Here is a 13753-nt window from a genome sequence, read left to right on the forward strand (position 1 = left end):
AAGTATGTTACACGAATAAAAGTTAGGTTTCAATTTCATCTCAAAGTCAATAACGCAAATAAAAGTTAGATTTCTATTTTCTGTAAAAGGTTTCAATTTCATCTCAAGTAACGCGAATAAATGTGAGGTTTCTATTTTCTTTAAAAGTAAGTAACCCGAATAAAAGTTAGGTTTCAATTTCCTCTCGAAGTGCGTAACTCGAATAAAAGTTAGGTTTCAATTTCCTCTCAAAGTAGGTAACGCGAATAAAATTTAGGGTTCTATTTTCTGTAATAGTCAGTATCGCGAATAAAATATAGGTTTCTATTTTCCATAAATGTAAGTAATGCGAACAAAAGTTAGGTTTCAATTTCCTCTCACAGTGGGTAACGCGAATAAAAGTTAGGTTTCAATTTCATCTCAAAGTAAGTAACGCTAATAAAAGTTAGGTTTCAATTTCATCTCAAAGGCAGTTACGCAAATAAAAGTTAGGATTCTAATTTCTGTGAAAGGTTTCAATTTCGTCTCAGGTAACGCGAATAAATGTTAGTTTCTATTTTCTTTAAAAGTAAGTAACACGAATAAAAGTTTGGTTTCAATTTCCTCTCAAAGAGTTTAAAGCGAATAAAAGTAAGGTTTCAATTTCCTCTCAAAGTAGGTAACGTGAATAAAAGGTTTCTATTTTCTGTAAAAGTCAGTAATGCGAATAAAATATAGGTTTCTATTTTCTGTAAAAGTATGTAACGCGAATAAAAGTTAGGTTTCAATTTCCTCTCGAAGTAAGTAACACATATACGAGTTACTGGTTTCAATTTCCTCTCAAAGTAAGTAATGGAAATAAAAGAAAGGTTTCAATTTTCTCTTTTAGTAGGTAACGCGAATGAAAGCTAAGTTTCTATTTTCTATAGACGTAAGTTATTCAAATAAGATTTATGTTTCAAATTTCAACTTCCTCTAAAAGTAAGAAAAGTGGAAAAAATGTAGGTTAATATTTCCACTTAAAATAAGTATTGTGAAGGTTTTGTATAAATTTACTTTTTTCTTGTGAATGCTCTGCTTAAATATTTCATCATCAGCACACACCGCTATTTAAACACAGTATTCATAAGAAAACTAAATAGGTTTCAGTTTCCTCTCAAAGTAAGAAACGCGAATAAAAAGAAAGGTTTCAATTTTCTCTATTAGTAGGTAACGTCAATAAAAAATAGGTTTCAATTTCCTCTCAAAGTAATTAACACGAATAAAAGTTTGGTTTCAATTTCCTCTCAAAGTAGGTTACGCGAATAAAATTTAGGTTTCTATTTTCTGTAAAAGTCAGTAACTTGAATAAAATATAGGTTTCTGTTTTCTTTAAAAGTAATTAATGGGAATAAAAGATAGGTTTTAATTTTCTCTCAAAGTAGGCAAAGGAAAAGTTAGGTTTCAATTTCCTCTCACAGTAGGTAACGCGAATAAAAGTTAGGTTTCTTTTTTCTGTAAAAGAAAGTAACGCGAATAAAAGAAAGGTTTCAATTTTCTCTATTAGTTGGTAATGCAAATAAAAACTAAGTTTCTATTTTCTGTAAACGTAAGTTATGCAAATAAGATTTATGTTTCAAATTTCAACTTCCTCTGAAAGTAAGAGAACAAAAAAAAAATGTAGGTTTATATTTCCACTTAAAGTAAAAATTGTTAAGGTTTTGTATAAATTGACTTTTTTTCTTGTGAATGCTTTGCTTAAATATTTCATCATCAGCACACACCGATATTTAAACACAGTATTCATAAGAAAACTAAATAGGTTTCAGTTTCCTCTCAAAATAAGTAACGCGAATAAAAAGAAAGGTTTCAATTTTCTTTATTAGTAGGTAACGCGAATAAATAATAGGTTTCAATTTCCTCTCAAAGTAAGTAACACGAATAAAAGTTAGGTTTCAATTTCATCTCAAAGTAGGAAAATTTAGGTTACTTTTTTCTTTAAAAGTCAGTAACGGGAATAAAATATAGGTTTCTATTTTCTTTAAAAGTAATTAATTGGAATAAAAGATAGGTTTCAATTTTCTCTCAAAAGTAGGTAAAGGAAAAGTTAGGTTTCAATTTCCTCTCACAGTAGGTAACACGAATAAAAGTTAGCTTTCTTTTTTCTGTAAAAGAAAGTAACGCGAATAAAGTAAGGTTTCTATTTTCTATAAAAGGTTTCAATTTCATCTCAAGTAACGTGAATAAATGTTAAGTTTCTATTTTCTTTATAAGTAAGTTACCGGAATAAAAGTTTGGTTTCAATTTCCTCTCGAAGTGGGTAATGCGAATAAAAGTTAGGTTTCAATTGCTTCTCAAAGTAGGTAATGCGAATAAAATTTAGGTTTCTATTTTCTTTAAAAGTCAGTAACGCCAATAAAATATAGGTTTCTATTTTCTTTAAAATGTAAGTAACGCGAATGAAAGTTAGGTTTCAATTTCCTCTCACAGTAGGTAATACGAATAAAATTTAGATTTCAATTTTATCTCAAATTCAGTGACACGAATAGGAGTTAGATTTCAGCTTCCACTCAAAGTAAATAACGCGAATAAAAAGAAAGGTTTCAATTTCCTCTCAAAGTAAGTTACATGAAGAGAAGAAAAGTTTCAATTTTCTCTATTAGTAGGTAACGCGAATAAAAAATAGGTTTCAATTTCCTCTCAAAGTAGGTAATTGTTAAGGTTTTTTATAAATTGTCTTTTTTTCTTGTGAATGCTCTGCTTAAATATTTCATCATCAGCACACACCGCTATTTAAACACAGTATTCATAAGAAAACTAAATAGGTTTCAGTTTCCTCTCAAAGTAAGTAACGCGAATAAAAGTTTAGTTTCAATTTCCTCTCAAAGTGGGTAACGCGAATAAAAGTTTAGTTTCAATTTTCTCTCAAAGTAAGTAACGTGAATAAAAGGTTTCTATCTTCTGTAAAAGTCAGTAACGCGAATAAAACATAGGTTTCTATTTTCTGTAAAAGTATGTAACGTGATTAAATTAGGTTTCAATATCATCTCAAAGTCAATAACGCAAATAAAAGTTAGATTTCTATTTTCTGTAAAAGGTTTCAATTTCATCTCAAGTAACGCGAATAAATGTGAGGTTTCTATTTTCTTTAAAAGTAAGTAACCCGAATAAAAGTTAGGTTTCAATTTCCTCTCGAAGTGCGTAACTCGAATAAAAGTAAGGTTTCAATTTCCTCTCAAAGTAGGTAACGCGAATAAAATTTAGGGTTCTATTTTCTGTAATAGTCAGTATCGCGAATAAAAGATAGGTTTCTATTTTCCATAAATGTAAGTAATGCGAACAAAAGTTAGGTTTCAATTTCCTCTCACAGTGGGTAACGCGAATAAAAGTTAGGTTTCAATTTCATCTCAAAGTAAGTAACGCTAATAAAAGTTAGGTTTCAATTTCATCTCAAAGGCAGTTACGCAAATAAAAGTTGGGATTCTAATTTCTGTAAAAGGTTTCAATTTCGTCTCAGGTAACGCGAATAAATGTTAGTTTCTATTTTCTTTAAAAGTAAGTAACACGAATAAAAGTTTGGTTTCAATTTCCTCTCAAAGAGTTTAAAGCGAATAAAAGTAAGGTTTCAATTTCCTCTCAAAGTAGGTAACGTGAATAAAAGGTTTCTATTTTCTGTTAAAGTCAGTAACGCGAATAAAATACAGGTTTCTATTTTCTTTAAAAGTAATTAATTGGAATAAAAGATAGGTTTCAATTTTCTCTCAAAAGTAGGTAAAGGAAAAGTTAGGTTTCAATTTCCTCTCACAGTAGGTAACATGAATAAAAGTTAGGTTTCAATTTCCTCTCACAGTAGGTAACGCGAATAAAAGTTAGGTTTCTTTTTTCTGTGAAAGAAAGTAACACGAATAAAAGAAAGGTTTCAGTTTTCCCTATTAGTTGGTAAAGCAAATAAAAACTAAGTTTCTATTTTCTGTAAACGTAAGTTATGAAAAAAAGATTTATGTTTCAAATTTCAACTTCCTCTAAAGGTAAGAAAAAAAAAAAAAAAATGTAGGTTTATATTTCCACTTAAAGTAAATATTGTTAAGGTTTTGTATAAATTGACTTTTTTCTTGTGAATGCTCTGCTTAAATATTTCATCATCAGCACACACCGCTATTTAAACACAGTATTCATAAGAAAACTAAATAGGTTTCAGTTTCCTCTCAAAGTAAGTAACGCGAATGAAAGTTTATTTTCAATTTACTCTCAAAGTGAGTAACGCGAATAAAAGGAAGGTTTCAATTTCTTCTAATAGTAGATAACGCGAAAAAAAATTAGGTATTTTTCTCTAAAAGTAGGTAACAGAAATAAAAGTTAGGTTTCTATTTCCTCTCAAAGTAAGTATCGTGAATAAAAGTTCTGTTTCAATTTCATCTCACAGTAGGTAACTCAAATAAAAGTTAGGTTTCTTTTTTCTGTAAAAGAAAGTAACGCGAATAAAGTAAGGTTTCTGTTTTCTAAAAAAGGTTTCAATTTCGTCTCAAGTAACGTGAATAAATGTTAGGTTTCTATTTTCTTTAAAAGTAAGTAACCGGAATAAAGTTTGGTTTCAATTTCCTCTCAAAGTGGGTAACCTGAATAAAAGTTAGCTTTCAATTTCCTCTCAAAGTAGGTAATGCGAATAAAAGTTAGGTTTCTATTTTCTATAAAAGTCAGTATGTCCAATAAAATATAGGTTTCTATTTTCTGAAAAAGTAAGTCGAATAAAACATTGGTTTTAATTTTCTCTATTAGTAGGTAACGCAAATACAAGTTAGGTTTCTATTTCCTCTCAAAGTAAGTAACGTGAATGAAAGTTCTGTTTCAATTTCATCTCAAGGTAGGTAAAGCGAATAAAAGTTGGGATTCTTTTTTCTGTAAAAGAAAGTAACGCGAATAAAGTAATTTTTTTTTTTTTTTTTTTTTTTTTTTTAAAAGTCCAATTTCGTCTTAAGAAACGTGAATAAATGTTAGGTTTCTATTGTCTATAAAAGGTTTCAATTTCGTCTCAGGTAACGCGAATAAATGTTAGGTTTCTATTTTCTTTAAAAGTAATTAACCGGAATAAAAGATAGGTTTCAATTTCCTCTCAAAGTAGGTAAAGGAAAAGTTTGGTTTCAATTTCCTCTCACAGTAGGTAATGCGAATAAAAGTTAGGTTTCAATTTCATCTGAAATTCATTAACGCGAATAGGCGTTATATTTCAGTTTCCTCTCAAAGTAAATAACGCGAATAAAAGAAAGGTTTCAATTTCATCTCAAAATCAGTAACACAAATAAAAGGTTTCTATTTTCTGTAAAAGGTTTCGTCTCAAGTAACGCGAATAAATGTTAGGTTTCTATTTTCTTTAAAAGTAATTTATCGGAATAAAAGACAGGTTTCAATTTTCTCTCAAAGTAGGTAAAGTTTGGTTTCAATTTCCTCTCAATGTAGGTAACGCGAATAAAAGTTAGGTTTCAATTTCGTCTCAAATTCCGTAACGTGAATAGGAGTTAGATTTCAGTTTCCTCTCGAAGTAAATATGAGAATAAAAGGTAGGTTTCAGTTTCCTCTCAAAGTAATTTACGCAAATGAAAGAAAGGTTTCAATTTTCTCTATTAGTAGGTAACGCGAATAAAAAAGCTAGGTTTCTATTTTCTGTAGACGTAAGTTATGCAAATAAGATTTATGTTTCAAATTTCAACTTCCTTTAAAAGTGAGAAAAGCAAAAAAATGTAGGTTTATATTTCCACTTAAAGTAAGTATTGGTAAGGTTTTGTATAAATTGACTTTTTTCTTGTGAATGCTCTGCTTAAATATTTCATCATCAGCACACACCGCTATTTAAACACAGTATTCATAAGAAAACTAAATAGGTTTCAGTTTCCTCTCAAAGTAAGTAACGCGAATAAAAGTTTAGTTTCAATTTCCTCTCAAAGTGGGTAACAGTAATAAAAGTTAGGTTTCAATTTGTTCTCGCAGTAGGTAATGCGAATAAAAGTTAGGTTTCTGTTTCCTCTCAAAGTAAGTATCGTGAATGAAAGTTAGGTTTCAATTTCCTCTCAAAGTAGGTAACGCGAATAAAATTTAGCTTTCTATTTTCTGTGAAAGTCAGTAATGCGAATAAAAAATAGGTTTCTATTTTCTTTAAAAGTAATTAACCGGATTAAAAGATAGGTTTCAATTTTCTCTCAAAGTAGGTAAAGGAAAAGTTAGGTTTCAATTTCCTCTCACAGTAGGTAACGCGAATAAAAGTTAGGTTTCTTTTTTCTGTAAAAGAAAGTAACGCGAATAACAGAAAGGTTTCAATTTTCTCTATTAGTTGGTAATGCAAATAAAAACTAAGTTTCTTTTTTTTGTAAACGTAAGTTATGCAAATAAGGTTCATGTTTCAAATTGCAACTTCCTCTAAAAGTAAGAAAAGCGAAATAAAATGTAGGTTTATATTTCCACTTAAAGTAAATATTGTTAAGGTTTTGTATAAATTTACTTTTTTCTTGTGAATGCTCTGCTTAAATATTTCGTCATCAGCACACACCGCTATTTAAACACAGTATTCATAAGAAAACTAAATAGGTTTCAGTTTCCTCTCAAAGTAAGTAACGCAATAAAAAGAAAGGTTTCAATTTTCTCTATAAGTAGGTAGCGCGAATTAAAAAATAGGTTTCAATTTCCTCTCAAAGTAATTAACACGAATAAAAGTTTGGTTTCAATTTCCTCTCAAAGTAGGTAACGCGAATAAAATTTAGGTTTCTATTTTCTGTAAAAGTCAGTAACGCGAATAAAATATAGGTTTCTATTTTCTTTAAAAGTAATTAACCGTAAAAAAAGATAGGTTTCAATTTTCTCTCAAAGTAGGTAAAGGAAAAGTTAGGTTTCAATTTCCTCTCACAGTAGGTAATGCGAATGAAAGTTAGGTTTCAATTTCATCTCAAATTCAGTAACGCGAATAGGAGTTAGATTTCAGTTTCCTCTCAAAGTAAATAACGCGAAGAACAGAAAGGTTTCAATTTCATCTCAAAATCAGTAACACAAATAAAAGGTTTCTGTTTTCTGTGAAAGGTTTCATCTCAAGTAACGCGAATAAATGTTAGGTTTCTATTTTCTTTAAAAGTAATTTATCGGAATAAAAGACAGGTTTCAATTTTCTCTCAAAGTAGGTAACGTTTGGTTTCAATTTCCTCTCAATGTAGGTAACGCGAATAAAAGTTAGGTTTCAATTTCGTCTCAAATTCCGTAACGTGAATAGGAGTTAGATTTCAGTTTCCTCTCGAAGTAAATATGAGAATAAAAGGTAGGTTTCAGTTTCCTCTCAAAGTAATTTACGCAAATAAAAGAAAGGTTTCAATTTTCTCTATTAGTAGGTAACGCGAATAATCGCTAGGTTTCTATTTTCTGTAAACGTAAGTTATGCAAGTAAGATTTATGTTTCAAATTTCAACTTCCTTTAAAAGTAAGACAAGGGAAAAAATTGTAGCTTTATATTTCCACTTAAAGTAAGTATTGTTAAGGTTTTGTATAAATTGACTTTTTTCTTGTGAATGCTCTGCTTAAATATTTCATCGTCAGCACACACCGGTATTTAAACACAGTATTCATAAGAATACTAAATAGGTTTCAGTTTCCTCTCAAAGTAAGTAACGCGAATAAAAAGAAAGGTTTCAATTTTTTCTATTAGTAGGTAAGGCGAATAAAAAATAGGTTTCAATTTTCTCTCAAAGTAAGTAACACGAATAAAAGTTTGGTTTCAATTTCCTCTCACAGTAGATAACGTGAATAAAAGTTGCGTTTCTATTTCCTCTCAAAGTAAGTAACATGAATGAAAGTTAGGTTTCAATTTCATCTCAAAGTAGGTTACGCGAATAAAATTTAGCTTTCTATTTTCTGTAAAAGTCAGTAATGCGAGTAAAATATAGGTTTCTATTTTCTTTAAAAGTAATTAATTGGAATAAAAGATAGGTTTCAATTTTCTCTCAAAGTAGGTAAAGGAAAAGTTAGGTTTCAATTTCCTCTCACAGTAGGTAACGCGAATAAAAGTTAGGTTTCTGTTTCCTCTCAAAGTAAGTTACGTGAATGAAAGTTAGGTTTCAGTTTCCTCTCACAGTAGATAACGCGAATAAAGGTTACGTTTCTATTTCCTCTCAAAGTAAGTAACGTGAATGAAAGTTAGGTTTCAGTTTCCTCTCAAAGTAGGTAACGCGAATAAAAGTTAGGTTTTTATTTTCTGTAAAAGTCAGAAATGCGAATAAAATATAGGTTTCTATTTTCTTTAAAAGTATGTAACGCGAATAAAAGTTAGGTTTCTATTTTCTGTAAAAGTCAGAAACGCGAATAAAATATAGGTTTCTATTTTCTGTAAAGGTATGTAATGCGAATAAAAGTTAGGTTTTAATTTTTTGCGAAAGGTTTCAATTTCGTCTCAAGTAACGCGAATATATTTTAAGTTTCTATTTTCTTTAAAAGTAATTAACCGGAATATAAGATAGGTTTCAATTTCCTCTCAAAGTAGGTAAAGGAAAAGTTTGGTTTCAATTACGTCTCAAATTCAGTGACACGAATACGAATTAGATTTCAATTTCTTCTCCAAGTAAATAACTCGAATAAAAGTAAGGTTTCAATTTCCTCTCAAAGTAAGTAACGCGAATAAAAGAAAGGTTTCAGTTTTCTCTATTAGTAGGTAACGCGAATAAAAGCTAGGTTTCTATTTTCTGTAAACATAAGTTATGAAAAAAAGATTTATGTTTCAAATTTCAACTTCCTCAAAAAGTAAGAAAAGCAAAAAAATGTAGGTTTATATTTCCACTTTAAGTTAGTATTGTTAAGGTTTTGTGTAAATTGACTTTTTTCTTGTGAATGCTCTGCTTAAATATTTCATCATCAGCACACACCGCTATTTAAACACAGTATTCATAAGAAAACTAAGTAGGTTTCAGTTTCCTCTCAAAGTAAGTAACGCGAATAAAAGTTAGGTTTCAATTTCCTCTAATAGTAGGTAACGTGAATAAAAATTAGGTATTTTCCTCTCACAGTAGGTAACAGAAATAAAAGTTTGGTTTCAATTTCCTCTCACAGTAGGTAATGCGAATAAAAGTTGGGTTTCTATTTCCTCTCAAAGTAAGTAACGTGAATGAAAGTTAGGTTTCAATTTCATCTAAAAGTAGGTTACGCGAATAAAAGTTAGGGTTCTTTTTCTGTGAAAGAAAATAACGCGAATAAAGTAAGGTTTCTATTTTCTATAAAAGGTTTCAATTTCGTCTCAAGTAACGTGAATAAATGTTAGGTTTCTATTTTATTTAAAAGTAAGTAACCCAAATAAAAGATAGGTTTCAATTTCCTCTCAAAGTAAGTAACGCGAATAAAAGTAAGGTCTCAATTTCCTCTAATTGTAGATGACTCGAATAAAAAATAGGATTCAATTTCCTCTGAAAGTAGGTAACTCGAATAAAAGCTAGGTTTCAATTCCCTTTAAAAGTAGGCAACGCGAATAAAAGTTAGATTTCAATTTCCTCTCAAATAACCAAATAAAAGTAAGATTTCTATCTTAATGTAAAAGCAAGTAATGCGAATAAAATTTAGGTTTTGAATTCCTCTCAAAGAACGTAACGCAAATAAAGTTAGATTTCTATTTTCTATAAATTAGAATGCAAATTAGTAATGCAAATAAAAAATAGGTTTCTATTTGACTCAAAGTAAGTAATGCGTATTAAAGTGAGGTTTCAATTTTCTCTTAAAGCAGGTAGAAATTAGGTTTCTATTTTAAATTACCGGTATGTTAATTTCTTTTTCAGTATCTTCAGACCATTAAACAAATGCAGAAATGTGGGAACCAATTTAATTTAGTTGTGACCAGGATGTGTGACAATTCTGAATTTTATACAGCAGTTCTAATATATGTGACATATCCACACTTTAGGAATCGGAAGAAATTTTATCGTGGAGAATAATTTTCATTCTTTTTTTATTTGATTGGTGGATAAACTTTAATTTCTGTGATGGACACCAACAATCAAACGTATTTTTAAAAATCGATGATGGAGAATAAATTTAAATTGATCTTCGACAACAATGGACCAATGCGCTTGCATATAAAAGAAACCTGATGAAAAATTGATATATGTGAATAGCATTGACGATATCTGAAAAGAAAAAAGGACTTTCAGCGGAATAGTGATTATGGTAATGTATATGTATTGTGTGTGCCCTTTGCGAAGCTATAAACCAAAAGAGATATTAACCTTGCGTATAAAACTAGTAATTTAAATTCAAAATTTATGTATTTAATGATGAATGAAAAGTTGAAATGAAAACAATGTCTTTTTGTTGTTGTTGTTGTTGTCCTCGCCATAAAATGGTCGGGGTATTTTAAATGTCATCCCTTTCTGTCCGTCATTGTCATTTTTCCAGACTTTTTTTGTTTGTTTGTTTTTTTTGTTTTTGTTTTTTTTTTTTTTTTGTTTTTTGATGTGCTTGTAGATAATGAGCTGTACTCTTTTCACAAAAAACCCTTACAGCTGAGCTTATATTAAAAAGCTGATAGCTCGGTAATTTCTTTGTTCAATAAAGAATTTTTTTTCAAACAAATATTCACAATAAATTTCAATGTAACAGAAATAGAGAAATTTTGTGACCTAGTCTAATTTAGATACTTTGTGGACAATATTGTCTAAGTTGTAAGATATTCTGTGAAAAGATCCGCTGATTTTTGGTATTCTCTATGTATTGATGACTTAAATTTAATTAAAATCGATAGCTACACAACACGTAACGGAATACTAGACAAACATCGCCTTTGTGAATGAATATATCTTACTGTCACTATAGGATAGAATCGGAGATGCGTTAGCCAAAGTGTTACTGAAATAATACGAATCACCACACACTGTTGATAAGCTGACTATCTTAAACTAATAGTATTTTTTTATGATTTCATTTTAACCTGTTGCATTTAAAAATTTAAACTTTCAGTACAATGCAAATTCCGAACGTGTAATACATATATTATCGAAATAATAAGTACTTTGTAAAAATTATTTCGGAAGTAAAAATTAAGTTACAGAATTATGTAACATTGCAATTTGCAAGTAGACTATGAACAAAGAAAATTAACGAAAGCCCCTCCCCCCTTTTAAAAAAACAACAACAAACAAAAACAACAAACGCAGGGTGCGCACCCGGTGCGCCGGCTTTGGATCAGCCTCTACTCGCTTGATGATCATTTTTTTAAATGAAATAATTTTTTTCTCCAAATTTCCAGCACTCTTTTGTCATTAGGATCTATGTTCCAGTTCAGTGTTGCATATAAAATTCATGCATACTTTAAGAATTTCATCGTCTCAAAACTTCGTTAAATTTAAGCCATTGTTTGAAAAATCCAGCCCCTTCTATCTTGTTCGTACATGTGTATGAACGGTATGAGTAGTTGTTGGGAGATTTCTCATCGGGTTTACATTTATATGATTATATTTATGCCGTCTCTGTTTTTGTATTGCATTTCATTGAAATTTCGTAAAATAAATAGATACAAAAAACTCATCCCATTGTTTTCTGTATTTTTCACAGCTTGAAGATTTAGAGATTAATTTATTTCACAAGAATTCTCTCATTTTTACTGTCCCTTTGCAGGTTCTGGGATCATGAAATAGCTTAAACTTTTATCAAAATTTTAGGTATTTGTAAAATTCTTATCGTTGAAAATAAAAAATTATAATACAGCACTCTGGTGATCCAGTGTTATGGAATATTGTTTATAACACACTGTTTGACAAGCAGCTATATTTTGTCCTTGCATTTTGACGGAAGTTTAACGTGTTTCATGATCTTGGGGCCTGCAGCGCAGGACCACTTTAATTAAACATTGTCTTGAACCCATTGTTGGGTAACAAGGATTAAAAAATGTGAAATTGAAGGACCATAGTCCTTTCCAAACAAATTAATTCGAATTTGAAAAAAAAAATCCAACATATAGAGGGTTAGGATCTGAGAAGTTTGAGTGTAGGCTCATTTCTCAGGTCGGATGCACTATTTTTTCCCATTCTCCATTCACTTCAATGAGTTGCAAAGCATGACAGTCGACTATGTGATTACGATTCAAAAGCTTAAATATTTACATTTACATCTGGTAACCGGATTTTTTTTTTTTACTTTATAAGACTGAAGTAAGTAAATGGTTTATTATAATGACATGTGTTATGTACAATCACAACACTAAATATACATATACAATGTAATAGGAATTTAAACACACGACCCACTGGGCCTGTATGTCACTTTTAACAATATAACATTCAATAAAAATACAGTGGTATTACACCGGTTTACTATATATATAATAGACTGTAAGCATATGCTGAGTACAAGAATTTCTCGGTTCATGGTATGTCTGCGAAAATTTAATAAAAGAAATTCGGTTTTGTCTAAATCTGACATATTGAATACAGTGTATCTGTTTAAAAAAAAATAGATTCCTCCAAGATTTGAATATGAGATACAATGAAGCAAACAGTGACACCCATCTTCTACACTATTTGAGGTACATAATGTACACAGTCTTTAAGATAAAGTTTCCCCTTATACCGTCCTGTTTCATTTCTTATAGGTAACACACCGCATTAAATTGTACAAGTATAGAACGATGACATTTTGGAATATCCATAGTTACCAGGCGCGGATCCGGGAATTGAAGTTGGGGGGGGGGGGGGGCAAAAAGTAGGCAGGGGGTCTGGGGGCTGCCCTGAGGCCGACAGTGAGTCCATGGCGAAGTCCCTTTAGAGATTTTGTAGGGTAAAAATGAGGTCTACCGAGTAGACATTTTTACAATTTGTAGACGACACTATGATTTACGCTTTGACAGTTGGGGGGGGGGGGGGTGCAATATTGTTAAATCCGCCACTGGTTACATAGTTTTCATAGTTTGAAAATCACTTTTTACGGTTCGGTAGGTTCAAAGTTTTGGGACTTTTTGGAGTTCTTCATTCCAGACAATACACATTTTCGATGAAGTTTTTCCACTGTATATACAGACTATGCAATTTAGGAAATTGAAAGACACTGTTCATGCTCTTATTAAACATTTTGATAATAATCAATATTTATTTGTTTCATTAATTTATGATTATTCCGAACTCCTTCATTTATAAACTCTGCCTACCAACCTAGGGAAAAAGAATCTCCAAAAGTAAAGAAACTGGGGGGATAAGCCGAGCCATATGCCTACATAACGATCGATAAAAAATCAAAAAATTCAATTTACAAAAATTTCACTTTTTGTTGAATTAACGTAATGCTTATTACCATTTGCATACATATTTGACAAAACCTGAATACTGTAACAGCGAAAATGATTCTGATTAACACAAAAAATGGCATCACGCTCAATTTTCACAGAAACTGACATAAATTGGATGATATAACTACATTTTTTAAATAGAGTGGGTTATCGTACCATTTTTTTGAGAACGATTAATGAAAGGCAATGGAAAGATGTTGCATTTTACACTTGCAAAAATTTGGTATGAAGACCCACTCTACATAAAAAACTAAGTTAACTTACTTAAATTTTCACCGTGGTCTTAAAAAATTCTAAGTCCAAAAACGCTTGCTAAATATAGAGAACTGTATGCTATTTAAAAAGACATACCGGTATAAGTGTGACTCCGTGGTCTAGTGGTTAGCGAGGAGCTCTTTAAAGGGACGTTTATTGAGGAAAGTGTTCGAGTCATGCTCTGATTTTTTGATTTTTTTTTTTTTTGGTTTTAATTTTGTTTTACTTTATAAAAATGTCTATAGGAATAACATATTTTTCACTGGAAATAAAATA

The 13753-nt window shown here is 30.3% G+C and overlaps 1 protein-coding gene across 1 annotated transcript in view; it reads left to right on the plus strand.

The window, feature by feature from the left end:
- Positions 1–11469, plus strand: part of LOC133202117 (uncharacterized) — a 31037-nt gene extending 19568 nt beyond the window's left edge. Inside the window, exon 4 of the mRNA XM_061337896.1 lies at positions 9726–11469. Coding sequence (XP_061193880.1) covers positions 9726–9881 — 156 coding nt within the window. The 3' untranslated portion in view covers positions 9882–11469. The remainder of the gene's footprint in view (positions 1–9725) is intronic.
- The last annotated feature ends 2284 nt before the right edge of the window (positions 11470–13753 follow it).

Source organism: Saccostrea echinata, unplaced genomic scaffold, assembly GCF_033153115.1.
Source record: "Saccostrea echinata isolate AGI-Se365-2 ecotype Australia unplaced genomic scaffold, CSIRO_AGI_Sech_v1 ptg000046l, whole genome shotgun sequence".
Lineage (NCBI taxonomy): Eukaryota > Metazoa > Mollusca > Bivalvia > Ostreida > Ostreidae > Saccostrea > Saccostrea echinata.